The sequence below is a fragment of the Gossypium arboreum genome, chromosome 7 (assembly GCF_025698485.1).
Source record: "Gossypium arboreum isolate Shixiya-1 chromosome 7, ASM2569848v2, whole genome shotgun sequence".
NCBI classification, from domain to species: domain Eukaryota; kingdom Viridiplantae; phylum Streptophyta; class Magnoliopsida; order Malvales; family Malvaceae; genus Gossypium; species Gossypium arboreum.
Genome location: NC_069076.1, coordinates 9,752,439 through 9,780,185, shown reverse-complemented (window position 1 = coordinate 9,780,185; position 27,747 = coordinate 9,752,439). Strand labels below are relative to the sequence as shown.

Sequence of the window (27,747 nt, the reverse complement as noted above, 5' to 3'; positions counted from 1 at the left end):
AATAAGACGTACAAAAGAACATTCCCAATCTTCTTAATAAATAGAGAGCCATCTAACTTAGCTAAAGAAAACTGTGAAGAGAGCAGGAAATCGCGAAGCTTAGAAAACTAGGCCCTAGGAGCTTATTTAAGACTGTACAAAGCCTTCTTTAATTTTCAAACCAATGGTTTATCACCATGGTTCTGCTAGAATCTAGGTGGTTGAAGTATATAAATGTCTTCGGATAGATCACCATTGAGAAAAGCGTTGTTGATGTCCACCTGTCTGAGTTGCCATTCGAATTGAACAGCCAAAGCCAAGACAACCCAAATGGTTGTGAGCTTCACAACATGACTAAAGGTGTCCTGAAAATCAATGCCAGCCTCTTGTAGATACCCTTTAACCACCAAGCGTCCCTTGTAGCAAGGAATAGTGCCATCGAATGCCTTTTGATCTTAAAAACCACTTGCACCCCACAACTCTTCGGTGTGCAGGTAAAGGAACCAAATCACAGGTTTCATTTTTCAGAAGAGCGTCATACTCCTGCTGAGCTGCGAGTATCCATTCTTTACTGGCCAAGGCCTCTTCAATCATAGCAGGCTCGACTTCACTGAGCTCAGCAGAGAAAACTTTGGGTTTAAAAATTTCATTATTAGACCTAATTAACATAGGATGAACATTAACAAGAGAATAATGAGCCAAGGATTCTTGAGAATTGGTAGGGGAGTTCGAGGCAGCAGCATCACTTGAAGAAACAACCTCTAATGAAGCACGAACATCAGACCTCATATGGAGATTGGTGGACTCTTCAGGAAGCTGACCAGAAGATGAAAGAGTAGTCGGTGACACAACAGCTAGAACAGACTGAGCTGAAGAAACAGAAGCTGGCCTAGACCCAACATGTTGATTCCCAGAGGGTATTACAACAGGAACTGAAGACTACTGGTGTTGAAAACTAGGTGAACCTTCGATTGAATGAGTAGGGCTTGCAAAAGGGAAGCATGCCTCATCAACCACCACATGCCTTAAAAGGAACACCCGCATGTTATCATCAAGACACTTATATCCTTTGTGAACATGACTCTATCCAAGAAACACACATGGTCTAGACTGAAACTGAAGTTTATGAGTGTTAAAAGGCCGGAGATAGGGATAACACCTATAGCCAAATACCTTGAGATGCTCATAGCTAGGTACAACCTTGTGCAACACCTCATAGGGTGATCGACCAGCAAGAACAGCAGTTGGAAGTCTATTGACAAGGTAGGCAGCATTGATGAACGCATGAGCCCAAAAATGCATGGGCATATTAGCTTGAGCCAGTAAGGTCAAACCAGTATCTACCAAATGTCAATGTTTCCTTTCCACTAGACCATTTTGTTCAGATGTATAGGGACAAGATAAATGATGATGAATACCAAGCTGAGAAAGAAACTTTGGAAAAGAGCGAAACTCTCCTTCCCAATTTGTTTGGAGAGCTTTAATCTTGTAACCAATTTGAACCTCCACCAATTTCTGTAAATTGGAAAATTTAGTCAAAGCCTCAGACTTATGTTTGACAAGATTTAACCATGTGTACCTGGAATAGGCATCAACAAAAGAAATATAATAAAAATGCCCTTCAGAGGCCATAGGAGCAGGACCCATATATCAGCTATAAGTAGTTCAAAAGGAGCAGTGTACACCGTTGTTGAGGGAAAAAATAAAAGCTTATGAGATTTACTAAGCTGACAGGCTGAACAAACTGAAGTCATCTTACATTGCTTTGAAACAATATTACACTATTGAAGAATTGTCATAGCAGTCTTATTACAAGGATGACCAAGGCGTTTGTGCCATAGGTCAAAAACCAAACTAGAAGAGCTAGGTAACTCCAGTGAAGTGGTGTGAGCAATAGCAGAAAAGGTTGATGCAGCAGCACGGGGACATTGAGAGTCTGACAAATTGAACTGATACAAGCCATTATGTATGCGGCCCACCAGCAAGATGGTTCCTGTCTTGATATCCTTCACAAAGCAATGAAAAGGATGAAATTCAAAATAGACTTGATTATCATTAGCAAATTGGGCAACATATAAGAGATTTTTGTAGATTTGTGGAACATGCAACACACGTTTCAGATGGAGAACCTTGGTGGAACTTGCAAAAGAAGAAGAGCCAATGTGGGCTACTGGCATAGAGGCACCATTTCTCATGAATAGCCTGTTATTACCTGTATACGGTGTTGCCTCATGCAAATTATTCAGGTCACTTGTAACATGATTGGAAGCCCCAGAATCAGGGTACCAAACCTTCTTGTTCAACTCCTGTTCATTCGTGGAAGCAGTGTTAACTTGCAAGCCAAGATTGCGGTGAGAACAACAAGGAGAATCTCGACAGAATGAACTCAACACATCTTGGAACTGACGACAATGGACTTGCATGGGCTGATCAGACACCCCCTCAATGACTCATCAAACCTGTAATAGCATTTCTGAACAACGTGACCAATCCAACCACACAACTGGCATTGTAGCTTATTGTAAGCAAACCTCCTTCCTCGGCCTCTTCCTCGAAATTATCGAGAACCATGGCCCCTAAAAGGTGGTCGAGAGCCACGTTCAGACTGCCCAACATATTTTTCATGACCAGTACCCTTGTCATTGGATCGACTTTGGTGAGCTATATTAACCTGTAAATGTATGCTCGAAACTAAATCTTACTGTTGAGCTTCACAATCAGCCAGCATTTCAGCAAGAAATCAAGTGAAACATTCATGGCTGAAGCCACAATACGGATGGACTCATACTATATTGGCAATCTAGTGAGAATAATACTGTTTTGCTCTTGTTCGGAGATGGGATTACCAGCAGCCAACAATGTGTCACACAGACCTTTTATCTTGGCCAAGTACTCTTTAATAGTGAGGTGATCCTTCTTTTGATAATACAAAGAATGCCATAAAGTAGAAACAGACATAGTAGATTTGGTAGCAAACCTTCGAATAACTATGCTCCAGACATCAAAACTTGAAGTAGCAGCAGTAAGATGCACCAAAATATCATCAGAGATTGTGGATAACAACCATGAAGCCAGCAACTTGTCTTGCTGCTTGTGGACCAAGAAAGCAGGGTTAGGCACAAGATCACCATTGTCATCAACAAGAGACTGTGGAGGAACACTAATAGTGCCAAGAACAAAATCTTGTAGCCCGTACCCCTCAAGAATCAACAAGATCTGTTGTTTCCACAAAAGGAAGTTGTGCACCCCGAGGTTTACAGTATCATGTTTGGGAAACTGGTGAACTTTCCTCAAAGAACCATACCCAGGATCAGGGGAGGAACCCACTACAGGTGTAGTCGTATGAATCGAGGGATGATTATCACCATTATTCCTTGAAACCGCATCAGTCGCCATTAAAGAGAGAAAAAAAAATCAAGGCTCATATACCATAATGAAATCTATGGAAGAAGTCAAGAAAGATTGAAAACTGAATCACAATAGTGTTTTTCATTCATAGCTTTTAGAGTGCCAAACTTGATCAATTTATAATACTCAGACTTTAACAACTGACTGACTATTAACAGCTAACTAACAGGAATCAGCTAAGCTTCTAACTACCAACTGTTAACTTCCATAACTGCTCTCATTCCTTAACACCCTTGATCCATTCCCGCTCATGTAACGCCCCAATTTTCGGGAATCCTGTGAATGTTGGCATAGGTTTAATTATGTTAGTGGGCCTCTAGAAAGCCCAAACTTAAGATAGAACCCGACAATTTTAGTTAATTTTTGTTCCATAAGAAAAAGGGGGTGAAACTATGAAATAGGACCTATGTGAAAATGTTTGAAAATGCTATAGGCTAAATTGAAATGGCCAAATAAATAGGAGTGCAAAATAGGAGGATTTGCATGACAAACCTCCCATTTTACATGAAGTGGCTAGCCATCATGTTGTTGTAGACAATATGAGTACTTGATATCCATAATTTATGGTACAAATTGATAATGGGTTAGGTAAATGTTCCATGATAATAGATTAGGTAAATATTCCATGATAATGGGTTAGGTAAATGTTTCATGATAATGGTTTAGGTAAATGTTTCATGATAAGAATTTCATGTCTTTTGTATTATAGAATTAAATGGATGAAATATGAAGTTTTATTAAAAGAAAAAGGGGTGAAAAGAACAAAGTTTTGTCCATCTTTGTTCATCATAGCTGAAAGTTAGAGAAGAGAAAGGAGAGGAGAAAGCTCTTAAGTATTTGGTCATTAGGAGGAGGAAAATTGAAGGTAAGTTCTTGGTACCTTGCTTCTATTTTGAGGTTCATGAGTTCTTCTTGATTCTACCTTAACTCTTGAAGTATATTTTGATTTTTAGTTGTGTTGTGAGGATTTAGTCATGAATTAAAATGAAGGAAATGGTTGTTGTTTTATGTTCTTTTGATAAAAAATGGAAGATAGGTGAAGTTGAGCCAAACAAATGAGCATGCATGTGCCTTAGATGCTAAAGGGAAAAATCGGCTAACATGTTGTACTTTAAAATGATGAAATGGAGATTATACTTAAGTAAAATCATAGATATGAGATGATTGATTGGTGATATACATGTTTAAATAACAAGCATGCAAGTTAGGTGTGAAAGAGTGATTTGGTAATAAATCTGCTTGGGACAGCAGCAGTAATGTGACTTTGGAAAATCACCATAAATTGTGGGAGATGAGTTAGAAGCTGCATAAATTATGTAATTAAAGCTTAATGAGTCTAGTTTCAAATGGAATAAACAAGAACATATTTTGAATTCTGTACAATGAGAAATTTGATTCGTAATGAAGAGTGGTCAGATTAGTCAAACAGTGAAACATGGGAAACTTTGAGAAAAATCTGGTATTGATTGGCTAAACCAAAAATTCTGAAAATTTTATGGATAGAAGATATATGAGTCTATTTTCAGGGAATATTAATGGCACATGATTTGGAGTTTCGTAGCTCCAGTTATAAATAATTTAGTGACTGTTGCTCAGGAAGACAGCTTGCAGTGAAATTATGATTATATGGTAAACATTGACAAAAATTTGTTAATGAGTTGCTTATTGATTTCTTATAAGCTTACTATGATCTGTAGGTGTGGTTGGCCGAATATTGTAAGGGGTTAATACGTAGTTCGTATTTGAATAGTTAGATTAACGTGTTAGTAATCCAATTGTAGGCGGTTCGTGTGTGGATCTCGTCAGCATATCGTCGCAAACATGTGTGTAACTAACACCCTCTTTCTTAGTCTAGATCGGCAAAAGTCGAAAAGCCGAAATGCCAAAAACTGGTATTTTGTAGATTTACGAGTGTGCGAATACTCGTAAGGTAAATCGATTAATGTTTTTGGTAAGCTGCAATGTTTGGACTGCAAAGTGCATGATTTCGTGCCCTCGATATTTTTGGGCTTAATGGGCCAAAATTGGAATGATGGGCCAACGGCCCAATTCGATAAGAACCCCGATGACGTGATTACGTAGTACGTGAAAGGTAAGAATATGCATGAAAACCCTAAAATAGATAAATTTGAAATACCTTTAAAAGTGGAAAATTTACGCTTTTACCCCTAGGAGATAAATTATCGAAATACCCCTGGGTTAAATTGACCTAATTGCATGTTTGATTGTTGTTATTTATGCATGCCATGTTGTTATTATCGATGCATGGGATTGGGATATTGACGGAGGAAGTCTTGAAAGTGGCTTGTCCACATCTTGGAGGCTTTGCCTCAATTATCGTTAATCGAGCAAAGCAAAGGTCAGAATGTGGAGTGTTGGGCTAGGTGGGTTGAGCTATTCCCACATGGAGTGTATGGTTGGTACGGTGGAGTGTAGTGGTTGGTGGGTTGAGTAGTCTCCCCAAATGGGCTTGCATATGTTATTGATATTGCATGTATTTTGAAATGGGCCTATAGGCCATGTCATTATCTGAATAAGGGCTAAGGCCCGTTTATTGTAATCTGAAAAGGGCTCTAGCCAGTACCACTATTACCTGAATGGGTTTAGGCCCAATAGGCTTGAGTGACTTGGGCTTTGAATGGGTTTTCCTTACACACTGAGTTTCCCCAAACTCACCCCTTTTATTTTCATCTACGCAGGAAATCCCCAACCATAGTGGGCTTGGAGCTGTGAGGGAATTCGGAGTGGCCACCCATTCTGAAAGTTTGATTTTCTTCTGGTGAACTGGACATCCTTTTATTACGTTTAAGGTTTTGGGCTTTTAAATGTAATAAGGCCGCTTATTTATTTTTGATGGTTTTTAATATGTATTACTAAGATAGATAATACTTATTTTAACTGTTGAAATTGGATAGCTTTAGGGTGCGTTTTCAAAAACAACAGTTGATTTCAAAATAACACGACAACAAGCAAAGTTTCCGCAATGAAAGTATTTTCCAAAATTAATCACTTTTCCTAAAAATGACTTAATCAAATCGGTTTCCTAGAAATATCCATGACGTTAAGGTGTGGCAATGGCGGTATGCATGTCTAGGATTGGATCCGAAGGAGCTTGGTATTAGCGATCCGATGGACTCACCTCCTCTTTTCTGGTTTCCTACCTGGTGCACAGCTTCCATTCACTTTAACCCTTAATGAATTAATCTTTTGAACATCAAGTACGATTTTCTGGACTTAGAATTTTTTTTTTTTACGTTTTTGATGTGGCATGCCGGATCCGACCATAACTTCTGGGCCGGGTTTGGGGTGCTCTGACTCAAGCCCGATCCAAGACACACCTTGTTGAGCAATCTGCCAAAGAAGTGATTCACCGATCAAGAAGTGTTGCGAGCGTCAATGCAGTCCTGTAAAAACTGATTAGCAACCGAGATGATAGATAGTTCCCAAGTAACAGTACCTTTCCAAACATAAAGTTTCCTGTGCAACCATAAGCTTCATGCTATAGTCAACAACCAAACTCTAGCAGCAACATCGGTCACAACCAGAATTAGATTGAAAAGAGAAACTGTGGTCAAAGAATCAATCACGAGTCCAAGGCCTTCCCATACCTCTGTAGCAATCGAGCATCTCAATAAAACATGATATATGCTCTCGATAGATCCACATCTTGTACATAACAGATCAATGGGATATTGAGAATGTTAAAAAGATAAAACTTAGAATCTATATATTACTAGTTTGTCATTTTGTTCCATTTAGAGTAAATATATAATTATTTATACCAATTAAATTTAAAAAATATCAATTTTTTATCAAATTAAATGATAAATGATTGTGTTAGACAGAGATTATTTTAGATCAAATTTCGACTATGTTCCTCTGCTATGTTTAAAATTAAGATTTAGTATCTATATTTTAATTTGATATAATTGAATCCTCTATATAATATCATTAGATACTCGAAATAATTAATACCCTTAATTATTCTAGCTAAAATGGTAAGGTCAAATTTTTTCTTAAAAATGCTCATTCCAACTTCCTACAAAAATATATATATTGTATTAGAAATGTGTTTTTAAGAGCAATTCACATAATCATTTTAATTAAAGTAATTAAGAATGTTAATTATTAGGACTAACTAATACCATCGTAAAAGTAGAGGACTATATTATGCCAAATTATAATATAAAAGCTAAACCCAAATCGAGTATGGTAGAGAAATAAAACTGTAATTTTACCATTATCTTATAATAATTAAAAATAGAAATTGTGTCGTTATTTAATCTAAATAATCAACAAACTTAATAATTTAGTTAGTTGATATGAATTTGAAAGAAAACGTTTATTCCAACTCATTATGTTAAAATAATTTTTATTAGAATGGTATTATTTTAAAAAATTCGTGTAAAAGGTTTAATAAAATAGTTAACAATATTTAATATTTAGAATAAAATATAATGTTAAAATTAAAGATAAATTTGATATAATAAATGAGATTTGATTTTTTTCCTCATGAAAAAATAGTGCGATGCGTGTTAGCATTTGCATGAGCATAGGCATAGAGTGAGTGAAACACTTAGGTTGGATTTTTCAACTATAAATGCAACGAAGAATAATTGGTTTTTGGGTCAAAGGGAAAGGTGGAATTTAAGTGGTTTTAATTTTTAATTTTGTGTTTTGAAATAAAATTATAAAAGAAAATTATTATTTATACGGAATAATTAAAAGGTATTTAAATATATAGATTGATTTATATTTTATATATAAATTATTTAAATATAATTTAATTTAATATTTAATTTTTTAATATTTTATTTATTATTAATTTTACAAAAATTATATTAATTTCTTAAAAATATTTAAAACTTATATTTCATGTATCATAATATTAAACTATTTAAATATCATTAAATTAAATTATTTTTATTTTTAATATCGTGTCAAGATATTATAACTTCACATTACAATTTTTACGGCTAAAATTAACAAATCACAACTTTTTCCCAAAACTTTTCTACATCATTTTTCTGAAAGCACTTTTTCATCCAGAAATGTAATGAAGAAATAAACCCACACTTAATATATATTAATACTAGTCTTGTGCACACTCACGTTGTGAATTTCTAAAAACTTGTATATTTAAAATAAGAAGTAAAAAATAATGAAAAAGAAATAAAATTGTTCATAGTGTGAAAATAAAGGAACTTTAAAAATAAAAAATTTCAAAATAATAGGAAATCTAAAGAAAATGAAAAAAGTGTTATATTTTTTTATACAATGTTTAAAATTACCCATAGTTCCTCCCCAACAACCCTTAGATAGGAGAATAATGCAATTCAACGCACTCGAACCCATATCCTCCTGTACTTGTAATAATGCCCATGCCAATCGAGTTAAGACTCAACCAACGAAAAAAAAAAGTTATATTCAATGGGAACTAGTATGGTTTAAGCAAAGCTTTGTGCTAGGTTGTTATTTGTTTGTCTTAAATTATAGAGTAAAAATTTGAAAGTTAAAATATGTTCTAAGTTTTTATACGCTTCATACATTTGGAATTTAATTATTCTACTTTTATTTTCAAGAATTTAGTCCTCTACTTTTTAAATTTAAAAATTCAAGTCCAATTATTACCATAGTTAAAATTCTTTTATTAAATTTATTGGTGTGACATTTTAAAATTTAAAAATAAATCACTTGATAGTCATGTAACAATTAAAACAACTTTGGAAATACTAATGTTGATTTTTTCTTTAAAAACACCAGCTCGAACTCGTTTCGATAAAATAATGTTCTTAAAATTTAACATCAACATTTTGATAGAAATAATTAATAATATTTAAACTAACTAATGATATTTTAAAGTAGAAGGACCGAATTACGTTAAAAGTTAAGGTAAATAGACTAAATCTCAAGTTTTAACAACTGAAATTAAACTATTATCTTATAATTAAAAAAATAAGACAAATCCAAAAGAAATGAAAAATGGTATAAATTATATATAATAATATAACATTTTAATAAAAAATTAACCATATTAATTATTTCAATTAATTAATAATATTATAAAATATAAAATTACATCTAATCGAAATTTAAAGATAATAAAGATGAAAGTTAAACCTTTTTATAATGTAAACAAAACCACTAACTTTCAAAATCACAACCAAAAACAGAAACACTATATAAACTACTCAATGCAAAAAAACAAGGACACGTGTTCGACTGTAAAATCCTTGGGACACTATTTTATATATAGAAGTAAAGATAGGAGAGAGAAAATAAGGGAGTGAAAGTCCAAGGGTTGTTGGTTCTTTTTAAATGTGAGTAGGCACCTTTATCCTTAGCTATATAAATATATGGATAAAATATTAGTATTATAAGAAAGTGAAAATAATGGAAATTTAAAAATGAAAGATATTCAAAATAAAAGAAAAGGAAAAAATTGATGTTTTAATTTGAATAGAATTTATATCTATATATTACATAAAATTAATTTATTGAGTATTTTTCTGCATCCTTTAAATGGTGATGTTTTTTCTTTTTTGAAAAAAAACGACCCAAAGGTCAACCTTAATTTATTACTTCATGAGTAATAATGTTATGAATATCCAACAAATTATCCATATCAAAATACAAATCAAGTCTATTTTTAATGGCTAAGTTACAAAGTAAATCTGCTTCATTATTACTATTGTGATTAATCCAGTTAATTTGGATCGAATCAAACATATTAAAAGCTTTGCAATCCTGCTTTATGCGCTATCCCAAAATAGTGACGTTCTGCGACCTCTTTTTGACCGTATTGACCAGTTTAGCACTATTTGACTCTAAAATAAGCTAGGCCACTTTTAACCGAGCGGCCAATTTTAAGCCTTCATTTCTGCCCATATCACATCTAAAAACTTATCAACAAATTTATAATAGCCCCCAAGGACAGAGCCTTCATGATCGTTCGCGATAGCACCCAAACCACTGCATCTAAACAAAACAGCAATGTCCACATTCACTTTGGTGTAACCATTTTGGAGTTTTATCCAACCCTTGTTCGCTGAAATAGGAAGAATTACCGAAGGTTTAGTCAGATTAAAGATTCTGAAGTCTTTGCTTAGTGTTTACGCCCTTTCCCACACCATCAACGCCGTATCCATCTTGCCCTGAAACAGCATTTTGTTTCTATCGTTCCAGCCATTCTAGAGAAGAGTAAAAAAATCTGCCACATCGTTGTTGTCGAGATCATGAAAGATATCTTCCAACCAGTCAATACAACTATTGTAGTTCCCGTCGAGCAGCCTGCTATTTAAACCCCTAATAACAATGATTTCATGAGCATTTGGGCAATCTTTCATTGCATGAATCAAAGTTTCGTCTTTGTTGTTACATCTTGGACGGGTTTTTGAGAACCCCTGGCGAATACGAGCAATATCATCGAAAGTAGGCAGGATATTATGACCGATTCTCCAGCTGAAGATTATAATCTTGGGGAGCATTTTAAGTTTCCAAATGGCTTTTCAAAAAAATCTGTGAAGGCAAAAACCAACTCTCTTAAGGATCAGCCAGGAGTAGGCCAACTTCGACCTGTAGAAACCATGCGGGTTTTGAATCCATATTTTGGTGTTTTTGACCTCATTATGAGGAATGGATAAATTATAGATATAGTCCCTCATATTTTTTCCATAAATCTCAATGACCTTCTCCTTTTTTCACTGCCTATCATTGTGGTCCCGCAGGACATTAACTTTCTTCTCGTCATTTGTAAAAGGGGACCGACAAATAGACTCTCCTTTAAGGTCTTTAATCCCCCAATGGTCCCACTGAATATCTATTGTGTTGCCCTCGCCTATTTGCCATATAAAGCCATCCTTTAAAGCGTTGGTCACCTTAGCAATGCTCGTCTAGGTGAAAGAAGCTTTATCACAGTGTTTATGTCTGAAAACATCACCATCGGGGAAGTATTTAGCACTTAACATTTTAAAACATAAGGTTTCCTTTTGAGTAAAAAGTCTCCAGGCTTGTCTGCGCAATAAAGCTAAATTAAAAAGATGTAAATCCCGAAAGCCAATGCCGCTTATACCCTTAGAAAAACATAACCGATCCTAAGCCATCATAGCCAGTCCACGGGTCTTATCATTATTAGTCCACTACATACGACCCATTTGTGAGTAAAGGTCCTCAATAATACCTTTTGGGGCAAGAAAAACTGAGAAAGTGTAGGTCGATATAGACTGAATAATAGCTTTGATGAACACCTTTTTCCCTCCGTAAGATAGCAGACATTTTGACCAACTATTTATTCTGCAATTGCACCGATCAATAATGTTAGTAAAAGCTAATGACTTTTTTCTATTAACGGGTATCAGCAACCCTAGGTAACTATCTAGCTTGTCAACCATACGCATACCAATCATAGAACTAAACAGCTGCCTTTGGGTCAACGGGGATTTCGGGTTAAACATAATCATGGATTTGTCCTTATTAATCTTTTGGCCCAAATCACAATTAAAATTTGCAATAATATTTAAAATTTCCTCTACATTCCTTATTCTGTTACAAATAAAAAGAAATGTGTTATCGGAAAAAAAGAGGTGATTTATACGCGTCACATTTATGCTAGCCCGAATTCCTTTAAGCATATTATTGTTTTGAGCACGAATTAACAATTTTGAAAACGCTTCCATGCAAAATAAAAATATGTAAGGAGAGAAAGGATCTCCCTGTCTAATGCCCATTTCCGGTACAAACGTTTCGGAAAGAGTGGAGTTGCATTTGACAATATAGCGGATCGAACGAACGCATCTCATAATTTTTGTCACCCAATCATTTGCGTAGCCCATCTTCTTCATCACCTCTTCAATAAAAGTCCATTCCACTCGATCATATGCTTTGTTCATATCGAGCTTAATTACGAATCCTTTGTTTAGCCTATTCTTTGCACTTTGGAGATAATGGACTAAGTCATGGGCAATCAAAATGTTGTCGTGGATCATCCTCCCCATAACAAAGGCGTTCTGGTTTTGGTTAATACGTAACGGGAGTATTTCTTTCAACCGATTTGCAAGCACTTTGGCAACAATTTTGTACACCACCCAACAAAGATTGATTGGGCGAAAATTAGTCATATCCATAGGCTCTTTAATTTCAGGGATGAGAACAATAATTGTATCATTTAGACTGTCCACATTTCTAACACCCCTAAGAACCTCATGGCACAATTTAATAATATCATCCCCCACCACGTCTTAATTTTCTTTGAAAAAATTTCCCTACAAACCGTCAATTCCCGGGGCTTTCCTAAGATCTATTTGACTAAAAGCTTCCTTAATTTCGTTGTCTGTAAACTCCTTTAGTAGTCTACCATTCACTTCTTCTGAAATACAATTCTCAATATAGTCAAGGTTTAACACAGCATTAGTATTTAAATTTGACTTGAATAAATTTTACAAATACTCCCTGGCCACCTTGCAAATATCTGTTGTGTTTTCTCTCCAGTAGCCATTCATGTCTTTTAGTCTAACTATGTTGTTTTTTTCTTTCTTTCTATTCGTAGCTCTAACATGAAAGAACTGGGTATTCCTGTCCCCCTCCTTCAACCAGTTGCCCCTTGAACACTGAGCCTAGTACTTCTCCTCTTTATCCAATAAATTTCCAAGTTTAAATCTCACAATTTTAAGTCTATTACCCGCGAAAGTACTCTTAGGGTTTTCAATGATTTTATTAATATTCACCTGCAAAGTACTAATCTGGTTGAACATTTTTCAAAACTTTTTATACTGCCACCCTCCAAGATCTTCACCTATCTTCTCAATTTTTCCCAGAATATCCGTAGAGACCATTCTACCAAGCTTCCTTAATATATATATATATATATATATATATTTTTGCTTATTTCTCTTTGGCCTAACAGATGTCATATATAAAATTAAGCATATGATCTCTTTTCCTATCTCTCAGCTTACGGCCTTCAGTATCTAAGACAATAGCATCATGGTCAGAAATGGATTGGCGAATCACCTTGGTTTCCATGAAAGGGAAGCTCGCCACATCGTTAGTAGACATCAAAAAACGATCGAGTCTCTCATTGACCATCATTGTACCCTCCCTATTATTGACCCCGGTAAACCACCCATTATCCATTTTCAAGTTAAACATCAAAAACTCATCAATGATCTCACGGAAATCCTCTATAAGGACATTTGGCTTCCTTCTGCCCCCTTTTTTTTCTGCATTGTTAAGAATCACATTGAAATATCCCCTAATGATCCATTGTTCCTTAGTCGACTTACCAACCCTTTTAGCCTATCCCACGAGCATTTTTTTATTTAGATCAGCATTCCCATAGAAACCGTAAAGCGAATGGGATTATCATTCTCCAGGTGAATCATTGAGTCAATATGGTTGCTAGAATAGTTTATAATTTTGACTTAAATGCTATCTTTCCACATCATAACAAGGCCTCTACTTTTCCCATTTGCATTAACAGCGAAGAACCTTCCATCCTGCACTTACAGCGAATAAGAGAAAATTTATTAGCTTGGATTTTTGTTTCACAAAAAAATATTATATCAGAGTCATTTGCAACGAGAAGTTGCTTTAATTCACGAACTGTCGTAGGGTTTCCAATCCCATGACAATTCCAGCAAAGGATCCTCATTGCTCTTGGCGGGGCTAGTCGCTAGCCGCTGCCTTGCATGGTGAAACATTGTCTAGAAATCTTCTCCTCATGATTTTAGATGGGCTCTAGTCTATGTTGTCTCCATTGAGACCCCTCTGTCTCTTTCTTTTGCTTTAAAAGCGTTCTAGTCCATCACACATAGATTTATAGTTCCTTTTTTCCAGAGGAGAGGTAGATACTGAGTCCTCTTCGTATCCCTTATCTTTTTCTTTCTGTAAAAATTGCCCATAATCGTCCTTTGTTTTTGTTTGCTCTCCTCTTTGTCCTCATTCGGTAGAGTATTTGTTGCCATTATTTCAACTCCATTTCTTCATTTTCCCCTATCTTGATTTTGGACCACTATATTAGCCATCATCTAGCTTCCATATTGGAGATTTAATACATTTGATTTAGGGCCTTCATCTTTGTTTTTGCACTTTTTTTAGTATGTCCGATTAAGCCACAAGAGTAGCAAAAAGCTAGTAACCTCTTATACTTTAGCGCGATATTATTTCAGTCCCACCTCTTCCCACTAGCTTCACAATCCTAGCAAAGGTTTTAAGACATTATTTTTATTTTTATCCTTAAGAATTCAGTCCAACCCCCATTTCTATCCTTCCAGTCAATCGCCACCAACTCACCTATGGCATTTCCCACATCCAGCGCAGTTTGACGGTCCATTTATTCCAAGGGTATGTTGTAAACCCTTAGCCAAAAAGGAGACAGGTTGAACTCATATGTATCTATGTCTTTACCCTTAATGAAAAGCATCATAGAGAATAAACAGTTGCTGAACAGCTAGGGCATAAGGTTGAGGATTCTGCTTCTATCTTCCAGACATCCACATTTAACTATTATTGCCTCATCTTTCAGGGCTACAAACTTACCTCCTCTTTTGTGAACCATAACGACTTGAAGACTCTATACATCGCCTCCTTATTCGATTTCTCCTCTGCCATTATTTTGCCCACTGCCCATGATTCAAACCCTTGGAAGTTGTTGTCAGTATTGGTGCTAATGACCTGGGCAGACTCTTCTTCAAAAAACTTCAATCTTTCAAGCATCGCATTTATGTCATCAGCCATTGTAACCCTTGTCGCAGTTCGGGTCCACTTGGTTACATGTCAGCGAACAGACGCAACCACGAGAATACCTTGAGAGGCCCTCTAAAAAACACACAACCCTAGAGCCAGGTCTCAAAAGGCAACAAAGTTCACCGTTAAACACTCGAAAACCCTTCAAGAAGTCCCCATCCCAAAGCCAGACTTTGACAGAGACCCTTCACGTCAATCCACAGGCCCCGTACACCACCGAATAACTCCTTTAAAGTAAAGGAGAAACAGCCACGATAACACGTAAACACTCAAACCACAATACTGCCATAATATTCAATGAATAAAAGGCAAACACACGAAAGCAAAAAACAAGAAGAGAAATCGCTTGAATCTTACCTTGTTACCTATATGAATATTAATGGTGGTGTTTGTTTATTTATATGATATGGGTGTTGTTAATTGATATGACATACTAGGTGAGTTTCATGCATAGAAACATGTATCTTACCCTAAACTTAACATATGTTTATGCAGTCTTATGTGCAATCTTATGTGTGACCTCGTAGGAAAATATAAGTACCCATCTTGCGAACAACTATTATCATGCGACCTCAATGAAAACCGGCCTGTCCAACCCGAACCCATTCGAATCTTGGGCCAATGATAACAAGTATCATAACACAACTCTATATAGGAGTTAATAGAAGTATTTTACATATAATACATTACTAACCTCTAATAGTAGTTAACAGAGCCATTTTAAGTAGCATAAAAAATCAAAGGGTACTTTAGGTATTTTAGATATTTTATTAAAAAGTAATTAATTAATTAATTAATTTTAGTTATTATTATTATATTTAATGTGTATATATTTCCGATGAAACATTCAATTTTAAAATATATATATATATTAAATTTATTATAATTATTGCAGTGGAAGATTAAGAATAATACAATTTCTATATCTTATATCTTTACAATTCAAGTTTTAAGTAATATCATTTTGTGTTTTGTTTTCATTTCATATGAAGACTACAATCTACTGGATAAGAAAAAATACTAATTAAAGTTTATTTTATTATATATTAAAATAAACAGAAATAACAATAAATTGATTATTAAAAAGGTAAAATTATTTTATAAATCCCGAATATTTTGTAAATTTATAATTTAGTCTCTATATTTTTGTTTTCATGAATTTAGTCCCTCTACATTTTAGATTTCAAAATTCAAATTTAATTGTTAACATTATTAAAAAAATTATTAATTTGTTGGTGTGACATTATGAAATTAAAAATATATGCACCTAATAACTATATGTAACTAAAAAATGGCATTGTAATGAATAATAATTTGACAAAAGAAATTTTACAATATTCACAATTAGATTTAAAATTTTAAATCTAAAGAGTAGAGGAATTAAATTACTTAAAAAGTAATAAGAGGGGACTAAATTCTAAATATATAAAAAATATAACAACTTAGAACATGAGTCATTTTTTCTGAAAATTTACTTACCATTTTAAAAATGTAAGTAATTTTCTAGAAAATAACTCTTTATGAGTAAATTTATTTTATATAAAAATTAATTTGAATCATACCTAATATTATTATATTAATAATAAATTTTTAATTCTAATTTTTAAAAATATTAATACAAAATATTGTAATGTTCAATATTATTAAACATACATTTTAATTATTTATATTTAATAATATAATAATTTATTAATTTATTAATATAATCAATATAATTTAGTATTTTAATAAATTATTTAAAATTAAAATCTTATAATAATATGATATGTATTACAATATGCAATAATAAATTTTTATAGTATAAATATGAATATTTTAATAATATAAATATGAGTATTTATTTGTTTAAATAAATGCTATTCTAATATTTTGTAGCAAATATATTTATATTGTGTTTGATCCACTAAGATTAACTTTTATAAAATGATTTCAGAAAAATTTGTCAAACAATGAGATTTATCTTACACAAAATTATCTAAACTCTAAAAGTATCATCTTTTCGAGAAATTAAATTAATATATTTTTCAGAAATCATTTTCAAAAGTTTGTTTTAGTAAAACAAACGCAACCTCACATCTATAAAAATATATTTTTTATTAATTAAATGACTGATTTGTATTAATTAACTCGGTAACTTCTAAACACTTGATATTAATATAGATAAATGTATTTAGTAGAAATAGAAGCGAGTTTAACAAAATAGGATTAATGATTAACATATTCGATATCTATTAACGAATCAAATTACTCTAAACTGGAAGAGAATGATTGTTGATTGAAAATGATGATCTCACAGTTGCTTAAAACAATTGTGAGCCGTTGGATTTTTTATAAATTAAGTTTAGCAGTTTTACTATCTGGAATTTTAGGTTTTAGAATTTTATTAAAATATTAGATTAATTTTATAAATATATTAAATATAACTAATTTATTATTATAATATTTGATGGCTCGCGATGGTTAGTCACCATGCGGACCGATTGGATGTCACCCTTTTTGTTTTATCTAATTTATCAATCAAAATCCTGTAACCATTGTTTAAATTAGATGGTATTGACGGATTAAATTGATTAAATTAAAATTTATTAAATAATATTTTTAAAATAAATTGGATTGTCAATTAAATTGATTAAATAAAAATTAGTTAGGATATTAATTTAAATCGATTGACTTATGAATTGTTTTGAATTAATTGAATTAAATTAAAAATTAATTTAACTAAAATTAAATTAATTTTTAAATAATTTATTTAATTAAACCCACTATTCTATACGATAACCTTGCTTGATAGAAGTGACTTGGAGAAAGGAGTTTCATGTTTGATAGCTAATGCTTTTAATTATTTCACTTTTTGGTCATTGCCTTGTTGGAGTTTGACCGAAGCCTTTCAAGGACAACCGTGATTATTAATTTGGATAAGAACATGCAAAAAGTCCAAGCCGAAATGAAAGGGCTTTACATTTATAGCTCCCAACCTCCATTATTAATTAATACTTTAGCACGTTAATGCCCTAATATTCATGCAACGCACGTAATCATGGTTGGACAGACATCAATTTGTTCTCTATTCAGTGATATCAGTGTTCCTCTTTCTCGCTCTCTTTTCCTAATGTAAAGTTGACCCTCCACTTCCTGTATGCAAGTTGAACCGAGTCGAGGCAATGGGAACTGACTTAATAACATTCAAACTCTTTAACACCCAAGTTCAAAGCGGGCTCGACACACTATCTTTAATTGCATGTGGTCACAATCAGATTTTCCTTGTGTCCCTTCGAATATTGATCCATCGGGGCCTATAAATAGATATGGGGAATGCCTTGGTTTAAACATCCTTTGTTCTCCAAATACTTTGATCAGTTCCATAAGAAAGAAAGAAAGAAATCAAATATGAGTTCCATTTCCAAGAGTTTCCTTCTCCTTGCCCTTTTAGCTGCTGCTGTTCTTCTCATTTCATCGGAAGTGACAGCTCGAGACCTTGCTGAAACCACCACTGAAAAGAACAATGGTCTGCAACTAACTAGCATGGCTTCTTAATGAGCTAATTATTTAGTACCTCCATCTCTCAACTATATTGAATGAATTGAAATCTATATGTTAGCGTAAATGACCATGTGGAACATTTAGATATATATGGTATTGATTTTGCAGGTGAGGTGGCTACTGAAACAACCGAGGCTGAGGCTGAGGTCGAAGAGTCCAAATATGGATATGGTGGATACGGGAGCCGTGGAGGTTATGGAGGATACGGAGGGCGCGGTGGGTACGGAGGATACGGAGGGCGTGGTGGGTACGGAGGATACGGAGGGCGCGGTGGGTATGGTGGTGGTTACGGTGGACGAGGACGTGGAGGTTATGGAGGAGGTTGTGCCTATGGATGCTGTCATTCAGATTATTACGGAAGAGGTTGTCGAAGGTGCTGCGCTTACGCTGGGGAGGCTGTGAATGTTGAAACACATGCTGATCCTCACTACTAAAATAAAATCATTCCAAGTTGCATGTATCTAAATAAGTAAAGTGGCATAGCAAATCTTACAATTTCCTACGTCCTAAATAAAGATGCTTCCTTAATATACAGGAATTATGTATTAATAAGATAAACTTTTATTTTATTTTATTTTATTTTATTCAGAAATATCATTATCATGCACATACTTAAGTGTTTGTCAGAAGCATTATCATAGGAATAGGGATTTTGGATATGCGTTGGAGAAAGCCATTAATAAGCTTAAATAAGTGTTTAGTTGATATGTCATTAATTAGAGGCTTTTATGAAATCATTATTGGAGAAAGCCATTTAATTCTCCTAAGCGGCGTCGGTTTTAAAATACGGTCCGGTCTGAATCATTGGAGGTTATCCAAACACTCCGCGTCCGTTTGTTTATACGTACAAAGTTTTTCTGAAAAATATTTTTTATATTTTTCTGTATTTATTTTATAGAAAATAGTTTGGTCAATAGAAAATAACTTACAATTCAACGTAAAATAAATCATTTTTCCTGTAAAATAATTTATCATTTTGAAAAGCGTAAGTTATTTTTCAAAAAAACTCCTCTATAGATAAATTTTTTATATAAAAATTAGCTTAAATCAAACTTAATATTATTATATTTATAATAATTTTATTTTTATTTTTAAAATATTTAAAATTATTAAAATATTATATTTTTCAATACTATTAAACATACATATTTAATTATTTATATTTAGTCATTTAATAAATATAATTTATTATTTTAATAAATTATTTAATATTTCAATTTTATTTTAATAATAAATTTTAAAATAATAATTTTAAATAATATTATTCACATATTATTGAAAATATTCAATAGTAATATTTTAATAATAAATATTTATTACAATTATAAATATTTTAATAATAAATGTTTTGTAGTATAAAGGTTAAAATATGTAATTTAGTCTTTGTAGTTTTATTTTTAAGAATTTAGTCTTTTTGCTTTTCAAATTTGAGAATTAAGTCCAATTATTGATATCGTTAATTTTTTTTGCCAATTTTGTTGATGTCACATTTTTAAATAAAAATACCTACTTGATAGTCATGTAATTAAAAAATAACGTTGTTATAGGCCAATTTTGGGCCATTTTAAACTACTCAGCCCAGTTACATTTCCAAATTAAACCTAAAACTACCCATTTAACAACCCCATGCCCAAAACCCAAATACAACATAAACCCATTAAACCCTTACCCAACACCTAACCCACTAAATTAACAGCCCACTAACCCATCAAAACCCACTACCCAAAAGCAGACCCAAATTATCCCTCACCCTAACCAGCTCACAACCAAATCCCTAACACCACCTAACCCCATCCCATCTGACCACTTGCACCTGCCCTTGTCCCATCCAACACCATACCACCACCGCCACCACCAAAGACAGCCATATACCGCAAAACAAAGGGAGCACACAAACGTCAAATTCTAGGGAAACAAGACAGTGTAAGAATGGCTATAAAGAGCAAAACACAACCTTTGTAAAAGGGTTGGACAATTCAAGCAAAGAAACAAGAAAAATGATCGACTTTTGAGCAAAAATAACAATACCATCAATAGATTCAAACAACAAATAGCATAGATCAAATATAAAACGCGGAGGAAAATTCAAAAAGAAACAAGGAACGAAAACATAAATCGGAAGGTGATTTCTTTTTTTTATTTTCTTTATTATCTTCTTAAATCTGTTTTTTTCTTTTCTTCTTCTTTTCTAACATATATATATACATATATTCAAAAATAAAAAAATATAAAAAAATTTAAATTTCTTACCTTTTTCGGCCACCGTGTACGGTGGCTGGCGCCGGCGCCGGCGAAGGTCCGGTGACGGACCTGTAGCACCCCAAACCCGGCCCAGAAGTTATGGCCAGATCCGGCATGCCACATCAAAAACGTAAAAAAAATTTTCCATTCTAAGTCCAGAAAATCGTACTTGATGTTCAAAAGATTAATTCATTAAGGGTTAAAGTGAATGGAAGCTGTGCATCAGGTAGGAAACCGGAAAAGAGGTGGTGAGTCTATCGGACTGCTTAAGTACCAAGCTCCCTTCGGATCCAATCCTAGACATGCATACCGCCATTGCCACACCTTAACGTCATGGATATTTCTAGGAAACCGAGTCGATTAAGTCATTTTTAGGAAAAGTGATTAATTTTGGAAAATACTTTCATTGCGGAAGCTTTGCTTGTTGTCGTGTTATTTTGAAATCAACTGTTGTTTTTGAAAACGCGCCCTAAAACTATCCAATTTCAACAGTTAAAATAAGTATTACCTATCTTAGTAATACATATTAAAACCATCAAAAATAAATAAGCGGCCTTATTACATTTAAAAGCCCAAAACCTCAAACGTAATTAAAAGGATGTCCAGTTCACGGAAGAAAATCAAACTTTCGAGCGGGTGGCCACTCCGAATTCCCTCACGACTCCAAGCCCACTATGGTTGGGGATTTCTGCGTGGATGAAAATAAAAGGGTGAGTTTGGGAAACTCGGTGTGTAAGGAAAACCCATTCAAAACCCAAGTCACTCAAGCCTATTGGGCCTAAGCCCATTCAGTATGATGGTCTGGGCGAGCCCTTTTCAGATTACAATAAGCTTGGCCTTAGCCCTTATTCAGATAACAATATGGCCCATAGGCCCGTTTCAAAATACATGCAACATCAATAACATATGCAAGCCCATTTGGGAGACTACTCAACCCACCAACCACTATACTCCACCGTACCAGCCATACACTCCATGTGGGGAATAGCTCAACCCACCCACCCAACACTCCACAGATTGAAGCCTTCTTCTGCTCGATTATCGATAGAATTGAGGCAAAGCCTCCAAGACGTGGACAAGCCACTTTCAGTACTTCCTCCGTCAATATCCCGGTCCCATGCATCGATAATAAGAACATGGCATACAGTAAATAACAACAAATCAAACATGCATTTAGGTCAATTTAACCCTAGGGGTATTTGGTAATTTATCTACTAGGGGTAAAACTGTAAATTTTCCACTTTTAAAGGTATTTCAATAATTTATCTATTTTAGGTTTTTCATGCATATTCCTACCTTTCACGTACTAACAGAATCACATACCGAGGGTTCTTACCGAATTGGGCCCGTTGGCCCATCATTCCAATTTTGGCCCATTAAGCCCAAAAATATCGAGGGCACAGAAATCATGCACTTTGTAATCCAAACATTGCAGCTTACCAAAAACATTAATCGATTTACCTCACGAGCATTTGCACACTCGCAAATCTACAAAATACCGGCCAAAGATTTTGGCTTTTGCCGATCTAGACTAAGAAAGAGGGTGTTAGTTACACACATTTGCGATGATATCTTGTGAGATCCACACACAAACTGCCTACAATTGGATTACTAACACGTTAATCTAACTATTCAAACACGAACTACATATTAACCCCATACCATATTCGGCCAACCACACCTACAGATCATAGTAAGCTTATAAGAAATCAATAAGCAACTCTTAACAAATTTTTGTCAATGTTTACCACATAATCATAATTTCACTGCAAGCTGTCTTCCTAAGCAACAGTCACTAAATTATTTATAACTGGAGCTACGAAACTCCAAATCAAGTTCCGTTAATTTTCCCTGAAAATAGATTCATATATCTTCTATCCATAAAATTTTCAAAATTTTTAGTTTAGCCAATCAATACCAGATTTTTCTCAAAGTTTCCCATGTTTCACTGTTTGACTAATCTGACCACTCTTCATTACGAATCAAATTTACCATTGTACAGAATTCAAAATATGTTCTTGTTTATTTCATTAGAAACTAGACTCAATAAGCTTTAATTACATAATTTATTCAGCTTCTAATTCATCTCCCACAATTTATGGTGATTTTCCAAAGTCACGTTACTGCTGCTGTCCCAAGCAGATTTATTACCAAATCACTCTTTCATACACCTATCTTGCATGCATGTTATTTAAACATGTATATCACCAATCAATCATCACATATCTATGATTTTTACTTAAGCATAATCTCCATTTCATCATTTTAAAGCACAACATGTTAGCCGATTTCCCTTTAGCATCTAAGGCACATGCATGCTCATTTGTTTGGCTCAACTTCACATATCTTCCATTTTTCATCAAAAGAACATGAAACAACAACCATTTCCTTCATTTTAATTCATGACCAAATGCTCACAACACAACCAAAAATCAAAATATACTTCAAGAGTTAAGGTAGAATCAAGAAGAACTCATGAACCTCAAAATAAAAGCAAGGTACCAAGAACTTACCTTCAATTTTCCTCCTCCCGATGACCGAATACTCAAGAGCTTTCTCCTCTCCTTTCTCTTCTCTAACTTTCAGCTATGATGAACAAAGATGGACAAAACTTTGTTCTTTTCACCCCTTTTCTTTTAATAAAACTTCATATTTCATCCATTTAATTCTTTAATACAAAAGACATGTAATTCTTATCATGAAACATTTACCTAACCCATTATCATGAAACATTTACCTAACCCATTATCATGGAATATTTACCTAATCCATTGTCATGGAACATTTACCTAACCCATTATCAATTTGTATCAATTTGTACCATAAATTATGGATATCAAGTGTACATTTTGTCTACAACAACATGATGGCTGGCCACTTCATGTAAAATGGGAGGTTTATCATGCAAATCCTCCTATTTTGCACTCCTATTTATTTGGCCACTTCAATTTAGCCTATAGCATTTTCAAACATTTTCACATAGGTCCTATTTCATAATTTCACTCACAAATGACAAAATCAAAGCATGAAATTTTGTCAACATTCACTGAATTCCCGAAAATTGGGGCGTTACAACTCTACCCTTCTTAAAGAAATTTCGTCCTCGAAATTTACCTAATCCAAACAGATGAGGGTATTCTTTGTTGCATCGTCTCTTCTAGCTCCCAAACTCGAAGTTTCCTTCCTTAACTTGTTGAAAACGAGCGACCAAAGACTCATCTTTCAACTGTTTTCCTTAATCTAATCCACCGGTTGGCCTTACTTGCAACTCACCAAGCAGACTTCCATCATCATCTGAGACCAGACGAGCAAACATTGCTCTCGGATCGAGATCTGTTCTACGACTTAGAGCATCGGCTACCACATTAGCCTTGCTTGGGTGATACTCGATCGAACAGTCATAATCTTTAAGCAACTCAATCCATCTCCTTTGCCTAAGGTTCAGCTCCTTCTAAGTCAACAAATACTTAAGACTCTTATGGTCAGTGTATATAATACACCTTTCTCCGTACAAGTAATGTCTCCAAATCTTAAGTGCAAATATCACTGCTGCCAACTCTAAATCATGAGTCAAATAGTTTCCCTCATGAGGCTTAAGCTATCGTGATGCATATGCAACCACCTTACCCTCTTGCATTAACACGCAGCCCAAACCCATGTGTGATGCGTCCTTTGTACACAAGATAAAATCATTCCTGACTCGGCTAAATTAACACAAGTGCTTCAGTCAGAACTTTTTTCAACTTCTCAAAAGCTTCCTGCTGTTTCTTAGTCCATACAAACGATACTCCTTTCCTTATCTGTTTTGTCAGAGGTGCTGCTATCACAGAAAAACCTTCCACAAACCTTCAGAGTATCCTCGTCACCCTAGGAAACTCCGTATTTCCGACCCGACCTAGGCGGCTTCCACTCCAAAATCGCTTCAATTTTCTGAGAGTCCACCTTAATCCCCTCAGCAGAGACCACATGTCCTAAGAAGGTTACCTCCCTCAACCAAAATTCACACTTGCTGAACTTTGTAAAGAGTTCCTTCTCCCTTAATACTTACAGCACTATACGGAGATGCTCATCATGTTTCGTTTCAGTTTCAGAATATACCAGGATATCGTCGATAAAGACGATTATGAACTGATCCAAAAATGGTTGGAACACACGATTCATCAGATCCATAAATGCTACAGGAGCGTTCGTTAGTCCAAATGGCATAACCAGAAACTCGTAATGACCATACAGAGTCCTGAATGTCGTCTTTTGGATATCTGCCTCCTTGACCCTTAACTGATGATATCCAGATCAAAGGTCAATCTTGGAAAATACAGAAGCTCCTCTAAGCTGGTCGAATAGATCGTCAATTCTTGGCAGTGGATACTTATTCTTAATCGTCAGTTTGTTCAACTGGCGATAATCAATGTACATCCGCATCGTACCATCCTTCTTTTTCACGAATAGCACTGGTGCTCCCCATGGAGATACGCTTGGCCTAATAAAGCCCCTATCCAACAACTCTTGAATTTGAGCATTTAACTCTACTAAATCCTTCGGTGCCATCCTATATGGTGTGATAGACACAGGCGCCATTCCAGGCAACAAGTCTATTCCAAACTCAACTTCTCGATTCGGAGGCAATCTTGGAAGCTTCTCCGGAAAAACATCTTGGAACTCCTTTACGGTCCTAACCTTATCCACTGTCAGTCCCTCCTCTTCCGACTGACTTACAAATACTAATTAGGCCTCACAACCTTTCCGAATCCACTTTTCGGCTCTTAATGCCGACACCACATTGGACAAATAATCCCTTCTCTCACCTATCACCATAACCTCCTCATCCTTTGTAGTTCTTAACACCATTCATTTAGCAGCACAATCCAGAGTCGCCTTATGCTTAACAAGCCAATCCATTCCCAGAATGAGGTCAAACTCTCCGAACGGTAACTCCATCAGATCTCCAGGAAAAACCTTGCCTTGAGTTTCTAAGGGTACATGCCTATACAGTTTGTCTACCCTAACCGAGTGACCCAAGGGACTTAGTACAAATACCCCACAAATCTCCTCAGAGCAGTCTAAGTCGTCCATAATCCGTTCTGTGGCCTCCAACCAATATTCCGCCACATTCGGGGCTATACCAGACACGCCCTTAAAGATCTCCGTTCCGTTAGTCCCGAAGTCATTCAGAAATAGATCCCTGAATTTCGTTGCCCGAACTTGCTCCGGCAACCCTTTCTAGAACACGAAGCATTGCCTATGACAGGGCATCATCCTCGGCGGCCCTATCATACGGCCCATTCTCATCCGTCGGTGGTGGTCGTGCTACTTCAGTGGGTATGTGTTTAGAAGACGAAGTTCCAGCTTGAGTACTACCTTGGCCTCGACCACGGCCTCTTCCCCAAGTAGCTCTCGTACTCATATCGATTTATCTTGATTACAAATTTTTATGCATCAATTAATATTCCAGTGTTTATTACAGATGTTTTATGAATCAGACAGTAGTTCAGAGTTTATTTTCGCAAAATCGAAGTCTAGCTACAGTTTCAATCTCTTATCAGATTTTCCTATGGTTTCAGTATCATCCTATCTAGAGTGTCCTAGTAGGGTTTCAGTACAGATAGATAATTCAGGAAAATATTCAGAAAAATTTAGAATACTTACAGACTTGAGCTGGAGATTCGGAATGCCACCTTCTAAAGATATAAATTTTGAAAATCAAGTTTTTCGCATTCTTTATAAAATTTTTGCTTTCAAAAATCTTTGTTTTTGTAAACCCATTCCATAGCCGAGTTGTTGTAATTCAGGCTCTGATACCACTAAATGTAGCACCCCAAACCCAACCCAGAAGTTATGGCCTGATCCGGCATGCCACATCAAAAACGTAAAAAAAAAATTCCATTCTAAGTCCAGAAAATCGTACTTGATGTTCAAAAGATTAATTCATTAAGGGTTAAAGTGAATGGAAGCTGTACACCAGGTAGGAAACCGGAAAAGAGGTGGTGAGTCTATCGGACTGCTTAAGTACCAAGCTCCCTTCGGATCCAATCCTAGACATGCATACCGCCATTGCCACACCTTAACGTCATGGATATTTCTAGGAAACCGATTCGATTAAGTCATTTTTAGGAAAAGTGATTAATTTTGTAAAATACTTTCATTGCGGAAGCTTTGCTTGTTGTCGTGTTATTTTGAAATCAACTGTTGTTTTTGAAAACGCGCCCTAAAGCTATCCAATTTCAACAGTTAAAATAAGTATTACCTATCTTAGTAATACATATTAAAACCATCAAAAATAAATAAGGGCTTTATTACATTTAAAAGCCCAAAACCTCAAACGTAATTAAAAGGATGTCCAGTTCACGGAAGAAAATCAAACTTTTAGAGCGGTGGCCACTCGAATTCCCTCACGACTCCAAGCCCACTATGGTTGGGGATTTCTGCGTGGATGAAAATAAAAGGGGTGAGTTTGGGGAAACTCAGTGTGTAAGGAAAACCAATTCAAAACCCAAGTCAGCTCAAGCCTATTGGGCCTAAGCCCATTCAGGTAACAGTGGTACTGGGCCAGAGCCCTTTTCAGATTACAATAAACTTGGCCTTAGCCCCTTATTCAGATAACAGTATGGCCCATAGGCCCGTTTCAAAATACATGCAACATCAATAACATATGCAAGCCCATTTGGGGAGACTACTCAACCCACCAACCACTATACTCCACCCGTACCACCATACACTCCATGTGGGAATAGCTCAACCCACCCAAATTAACACTCCACAGTTGCGACCTTCTTTGCGTTCGATTATCGATAAATTGAGGCAAAGCCTCCAAGACGTGGACAAGCCACTTTCAGTACT

At 34.9% G+C, this 27,747-nt stretch overlaps 1 protein-coding gene and 1 long non-coding RNA gene across 2 annotated transcripts; both read left to right on the top strand.

The window, feature by feature from the left end:
* Positions 1-4,105: 4,105 nt before the first annotated feature.
* LOC128295193 (uncharacterized) lies at positions 4,106-6,327 on the top strand. Its single transcript, XR_008285532.1, has 3 exons — positions 4,106-4,252; positions 5,169-5,210; positions 6,087-6,327. It is a non-coding gene; the product is annotated as an uncharacterized LOC128295193 (long non-coding RNA).
* Positions 6,328-18,426: 12,099 nt separating this feature from the next.
* Positions 18,427-19,261, top strand: LOC108484325 (glycine-rich protein-like). Its single transcript, XM_017788072.2, has 2 exons — positions 18,427-18,634; positions 18,778-19,261. Exons 1-2 carry the CDS (start codon positions 18,442-18,444, stop codon positions 19,101-19,103), a joined length of 519 nt encoding a protein of 172 aa, XP_017643561.1. The 5' UTR covers positions 18,427-18,441; the 3' UTR covers positions 19,104-19,261.
* The last annotated feature ends 8,486 nt before the right edge of the window (positions 19,262-27,747 follow it).

What these genes read in the sequence shown, in the direction of transcription:
- LOC108484325 (XM_017788072.2), top strand. Translation starts at nt 18,442, where the DNA reads ATGCCTTGGTTTAAACATCCTTTGTTCTCCAAATACTTTGATCAGTTC. An exon ending in CACCACTGAAAAGAACAATG is followed by an intron (nt 18,635 to 18,777) that starts GTCTGCAACTAA and finishes TTGATTTTGCAG; the next exon opens with GTGAGGTGGCTACTGAAACA.